The sequence below is a fragment of the Lolium rigidum genome, chromosome 7, assembly GCF_022539505.1.
Source record: "Lolium rigidum isolate FL_2022 chromosome 7, APGP_CSIRO_Lrig_0.1, whole genome shotgun sequence".
Taxonomy (NCBI): domain Eukaryota; kingdom Viridiplantae; phylum Streptophyta; class Magnoliopsida; order Poales; family Poaceae; genus Lolium; species Lolium rigidum.
In genome coordinates, this window is record NC_061514.1 from 120,243,118 (window position 1) to 120,249,804 (window position 6,687).

At 46.3% G+C, this 6,687-nt stretch overlaps 1 protein-coding gene across 1 annotated transcript; it reads left to right on the forward strand.

The window, feature by feature from the left end:
• The first annotated feature begins 1,068 nt into the window (after positions 1-1,068).
• LOC124671906 (sugar transport protein MST1-like) lies at positions 1,069-6,362 on the forward strand. Its single transcript, XM_047208226.1, has 3 exons — positions 1,069-1,210; positions 1,297-1,616; positions 5,286-6,362. Exons 1-3 carry the CDS (start codon positions 1,069-1,071, stop codon positions 6,360-6,362), a joined length of 1,539 nt encoding a protein of 512 aa, XP_047064182.1.
• Positions 6,363-6,687: the final 325 nt, after the last annotated feature.

The following is a 6,687-nucleotide window of genomic DNA, read 5'->3' on the forward strand; positions in this document are numbered from 1 at the left end:
GCCACCGGTATCGTCTTCAGGACGTTGGGCACATACTCACGGGAGACGCCGCCTCATTCCCACACGCCACCAGCATCGTCTTCAGGATGCCGGGCACATGCGCATGGAAGGCACCGCCCGTTGAGCCCAAAATGGAGAATTTGTCACCGCCACCGTGTGGGTGGCTCGTCTTCCCGTTGTAGAAGAAGGAGACTCCATGCCACCGAAGATACAGAAGCTAGTGCCAAATCCACACAACAAGTGATGGCCACACCGCTAGATGCAGGTGGCATTGCGCGCCCAACACGACCTGGAGGAGTACACGGCCTCAGCAAGGCCCTCGCTGAGTAGGCGAATGTCGTCTTCCTGACGGACGGCGAATTCCGGAAGTGGTGGAGCGCCTACGACTCCAACAACATCATCGACCTCATCCACAACGACGACAGCGGCAAACCCCCACCTGCACCGGTGGATGAAGTCTAGGGCGGCCAATGCGGCCACGAAGGCGACGTTGAGGAGGAGCGGCATGTCCTCCTCCACTTGGGACCGCAACGACGGTGTGAACGACAACAACACTCTAACTCTCTTCTTCGGCGTGTTCAACCGCTATGGCGTGTTCAACAGTACTAGATTAGGTTAGATATAGGTTTCTAATTTATTACATTTGTAAAAATACCTAAATTTTAAAATAAAATCTACCGTTTGTTTGAATTTAATTTTATAAAACATATTGGGTGTCATGTTTTGGGGGCGGCACTGTGGGCACCCGCTTCCAATACGCCCACATCTTCTGCCGGCACATGGACAAAAATGGGTGGTGAATTTTTATCCCATCTAATTCGCAATTTTTTTTATCCCATCTGATAAATTTGGCTAATGTGCTGGTTTTAATTATGCTATTAACTCGAGTACTGACCATGCTCAGCTGGCTGGGTAGTGCCTACCTGCCGTTCTTTGAGTTCGGCCACCAGCACGTGGAAGTCTACATATATCCTCTCCTGGCTCAGATGCCTTTGACGAGAGAGCTCTGTCTGCTGTGCTGGATAGCGAGGGCGTAAACTAAAACGCGCGAAGTGCACACTGAGAGAGATGGCCGGTGGTGGTGCCGTCGTGGCGAACGACGGCCTCCAGGCTACGGACTACGGCGGACGCCTGACGCTGTCGGTGCTCACGACGTGCCTCGTGGCTGCCTCCGGCGGCCTCATCTTCGGCTACGACATCGGCATCTCAGGTGAGCATCCATCCATCGCTAGCTGCTTCTTCAGTTACATATGGGGGCCGGCGGGGACGGAGCTTGACGAACATGTATGCTCTCAGGCGGCGTGTCGCAGATGGAGCCGTTCCTGGAGCGGTTCTTCCCGCACGTCCTGGCGAGGATGGCGGCGGCGAAGCGCGACGACTACTGCCTCTACGACAGCCAGGCGCTCACGGCCTTCACGTCGTCGCTGTACGTGGCCGGGCTGGTGTCGTCGCTCGTGGCCAGCCGCGTCACCAAGGCCGTGGGGCGGCAGCGCATCATGCTCATGGGAGGGGCGCTCTTCTTCGCCGGCGGCGCCATCACCGGCGCGGCCGTCAACATCGCCATGCTCATCATCGGGCGCATGCTGCTCGGCTTCGGCGTCGGCTTCACCAACCAGGTCAGTACACCCTGCACATGTCGCCTCCACCACCGGGCATGATCTCATCAGTGCATGTGACAGTGAATGATCCAAATTAAGTCTTCACTTGACATATCCTGCGTATACGGCCAGCCAGTGTTCACTGGACTCATTCGACCTTGCGTGCGATGGATTTGCATGTTAATTATTCGCAGACAGCTAGGTGTGCTCAGTTACTTGCCATTGTCAACACACCATGCCATACAAAACTGTAGCCGTTCGGAGCTATACTGAGCTCTTGCTAATTAAAGAAGAGACTGCCAGAAGATTTCCAAAACTCTAAAACCCAGGAATACCGGAAACGTTCTCTTTGCCACACTCGCTAAACACTCGATGAAAATGGACACTCAACACATGGCAAAGCAATGTGCCGAGTGTATATTGGTTTGCCGAGTGCTGCCAGTCAGAAACTCGGGGTTTTGTGAGAACGGCAATTCTTTTTTTTTTTTGAAATAAGTGAGAACGGCAATTCTACCATACAAGGAAAGGAAAGTCCCGTGCATGCTCCACCTTCTCTCTTCCACTTTTTAAAGATAATTTGTCAGCTTTCATTCTCTTTCCTTACACACTTTAATTTATAAGAACTAGTTCTAAAATTTAGAACTTATATAACTTTTAATCATAAATTCCATTAGAACATCATTTGAATATTTGGGTTTCTAGTGAAGAGAGCTTCAAAACAAGACCAATATTGAATATATTTTGACAATATTTGAAAATTGACTTAGAAACTTGGTGAAACTTTAAATAACTTCATGAAACCTAGCGAAAATATTTTTGAAACAATTTGTTTCATTTTGTTTCAAACTTGGTTTTATCACAGTTAGCAAGTAAATGACAATTGACTCAGAGTTCACTGTGTTCCAAGCGAAGAGGTTTCTTGTGCATCATCATGTTTGAATGCGTTTCAGTATACTTCAAACATGCTGGTTGACAAACCTTAAACAAACTGATTGTTGGCTGGGAAACAAATGTTGGTCTGGGAAGAATAGTCTGTGGAGGAAGTATATGTTGATGGGGAAAGCTATAGCTTAGCCGACGAACTATTGGTCCGTAAAGAGATGTCGTCCAGAAAGACCTTCGCCAACTGCGCTTTCAGTGACAAATAGTTGGGGTCAGTCGACAAAACCCTTTCCCAACCGACTTTTTGTTAGCAAAAGCTGCTTTCCCGACCTAGTTGTCTATGGGATTCTAGTGATGTGGTGTAGTGTATGTATTAGTTGCCAATTTATGAAATACCATTTTTTTAAAATTGCATCTATTTTGATGTTCTTTTAATGGGTTTCTAAATCCATCACGAGGTTTCTTGGGTTTTGGTATTCATGTTTTGAATTTTTTCGAAACAAAACCTATTTTGAGCTTGTTCAAAATATACCGCCAAAGTGAATAGACAGATTGAAACATATTGTTAATTTGATATTTATTCAGACACATACATTTCAAATTTAGGATTAAAAATCAGTGTCTTTTCATTGGTGGTTTCACAGTCCATCAATACAATCATTGTGTTTCAAAATTCTGATTTTAAATTTTGTCTAAAAACCCTATTTTGGGCTTGTTTAAAACATATCGCTGAGAGAAATACACATGTTCAAACATATTACTAATCTAAGGCTTATTCTGACATATGTAGGTTTTTCAAAATTAGGATTGTAAATTAACTGATTGTACTAATGAATGAGAGAGGGTGCTAGTAAATAAAGTACCAAACACACTTTGGCATATTCCTATGTTTGTAGTACGTCCTTCCCAAATTATAAGATGTTTTGGTTCGCTATTGGAGGCTACCAAAACATTTTATATTTTTTAATAGAAGAAGTATGAATCAAGTCACAATAGACTATAAGATTATATTTTTGGAGTTCTAAGAGGAGTAGTAAATCAAGATGGAATACACAAGAGTAATACACCCTCTGTCCCACGAAGTTTGTCTGAGATCTATTAACATTTAAATATATCTATATTTGAATGTATCGTATATACATTTAAATTTTAATAAATCTTAGACAATTTTTATGGGATGGAGTGAGTAGTAGTACAGCTTGGCAAACTACTAACTAGATAAAACTTGTTCAACTACTAGTGTGCGAATGAATCGTCGCCATCATTAGTTAATCATTTGGTAGTTGAGTAGTTGACCCGGTTGCTTGCCTAACAACTTCACAGCTGGTTTGCTGTAGCCGAGCTCCTATATAGAAGTACTCAATCCGTTCCTTTCTATAACGCCTATTATTTTTTCGCTTTTGTTTCAGAATATAAGAGTAAAGCTATGTTTTTTTTGCAAAGAACCCCTTCCACCGATCTGTTCCCGCCAGAAAATCTGGAAACGAATCTGTTCCCGTCCAGTAAATCTGGAAACCAATCTGTTCCCGTCCAGAAAATGTGGAAACCAATCTGATTATGGAAAGAATAGCGGGAGAGAGGGAGTACATGACGCGATCGGTTATGGAAACAAGATTATTTTCTGAGATCTGATTTCAGTTTTCTATTTTGTTTCTATGATCGCTAGGGGATTTTGTGTCAAAAAATGGCTTGCGCTAATTTTTGTGCCAAAATACAATAGGCACTATAGAAAGGAACGGAGGGAGTAGTATTTTTCTCTTAGCCAAGCCCAAAACACTGTGACCTTGAGAGCATGTTCAACAGTAGGACCGGCGGCTAGTTATAAGACATTATCATGTCATCTAGAAGCAACCTTATAGTCAATATGATAATAGCTAGGTACTAAGATGTACCACTTTAATAATACATGTTCCACTTGTCACTTTAACAAGGTACTTAGGAGCATTGTGAGAGCCAACTCTTGCATGAGAGACCATTTAGATTAGCCACAATGAAACTATCATAAGTGCTATCATGCACGTCATGTTGACAAAATTTTGATGTGTTACATCAATTAATGACATAAGAGGTGAGAGGGTATTATAATATGATAATGTATCATAACACATAAAACTAGAAAAAATAATAGTAAATACATCATCTACAAGTTTGCATGAGATTTTATAAAACATTAAATATGATAAAATTATGATACTATCTTATGATATTATGTATTGAGAGAATGGTATCATAAACTAATATCATATGTATGATACTAGTATGTGATACTTCAGATTGTGACTAGTCTTACTTTCTCTCTAATCTAACTAAGCATAAATATAATATTTAAACCATTAGACCTGCTGACTAAGCCTTATTATACTATGTCAGACTCTAGCATCTTTTTCCCACAAAGAGAGATGTTGTCCGATTATTAGTTTACTGTAAGTTCTTTACAAAAGTAGTGTACTCAAAAGAAGTGCAAATATGCTTTGTTTGACACTACTCTGGCTCAGTTTGAACTCTGAAGGTTGAGGTTGCTGAATTAGTGAATTGTACTGTCTTGAGATTGATTGACCTAATCTGGAAAATAAGCTACGAAAACATGAAAATTGATTAGTCAGACGAAAAAAACAGTTAAGGAAAGCTGGATTACCTGTACTTACCTCAATACCAAATGCAGCCTCATACAAAGTGAAATACCGAGATGATAAGGGCCAGAAATCACCCCTTAAATGCTTTGTTTGAAACTCTGACTCAGGCTGAGTTGAACTTTGGAGTTGCTCTAAATACACAAATTTCATACGAGTATGTTTGAAATGACAGGCCGCTCCTCTGTTCCTCGCCGAGATGGCCCCGTCGAAGTGGCGCGGCTCCCTCACCGCCGGCTTCCAGTTCTTCCTCGGTGTCGGCGTACTGACCGCCAACCTCGTCAACTACGCCACCGCGCGCATCTCCTGGGGCTGGCGCCTCTCCCTGGGCCTGGCCGGCGCGCCGGCGGTGATCATCTTCCTGGGTGCCCTCTTCCTCACCGACACCCCCAGCAGCCTCGTCATGCGCGGCAGGACGGACGACGCCCGCGCCGCGCTGGTCCGCGTGCGCGGGGCGAACGCGGACGTGGACGCGGAGCTCAAGGACATTGTGCAGTCCGTTGAGGTGGCGCGCGAGAGCGAGGACGGCGCGTTCCGGCGGATGGCGACGAGGCGCGAGTACCGGCCTCACCTGGTGCTCGCCGTGGCCGTGCCAATGTTCTTCCAGCTCACGGGCGTGATCGTGCTGTCCTTCTTCTCGCCGCTGGTGTTCCGCACCGTCGGGTTCGGCAGCAACGCGGCGCTGATGGGCGCCGTCATACTGGGCGCCACGAACCTGGTGGCCCTGATGCTCTCGGCCCTCGTCATCGACCGCTACGGCCGCAAGGTGCTGTTCATGGTCGGCGGCGTGCAGATGATCATTGCCCAGGTCGCGATTGCATGGATCATGGGCGCGCAAATCGGGAAGGGCGGCGAGGCGCCGATGGCGAGGACGTACGGCGTGGCGGTGGTGGTGTTGACGTGCGTCCACGCCGCCGGGTTCGGGTGGTCGTGGGGGCCGCTGGGGTGGGTGGTGCCGGGAGAGATATTCCCGGTGGACATCCGGTCGGCGGGGCAGGCCATGAACGTGTCCATCGGCCTCGGTCTGACGTTCGTGCAGACGCAGTCATTCCTCCCCATGCTCTGCGCCTTCAAGTACGGCACCTTCGCGTACTACGCCGCCTGGGTCGCCGTGATGACCGTCTTCATCGCGCTGTTCCTGCCGGAGACCAAGGGCGTCCCTCTCGAGTCCATGACCACCGTCTGGGTCAAGCACTGGTACTGGAAGCGGTTCGTGGAGCCTCAAGGAAAGAGCGCCGAGGCACTTGCCTAGCTAGTTTCGACCTGTCTATGTTTGTTCCCTGTGCATGTAAGGAAAAAAGTTTGTTCCCAGTGTAAATTGATATAGGGCGTTCACTTTTATCTAAAGGGAACTGAGCAGACAAGTAGTTACAAAAATGATTCTAATGAGGTTTTTGCCAGCCTCTGAACATTTCCTCGCGTTTCTTCTCTCCCTGGTCTCAAACGCTCGGACAAAGGGTTGGTGTCGGGTCAAAGGCGTTGATTGTTATATGCTTCCGACGAATAACACCTCGGAGGACAAGCTTGTCTCTCTTCATCTCGGAAAAAATCTCTCTCAATCAGCTCCTGCACTTCCC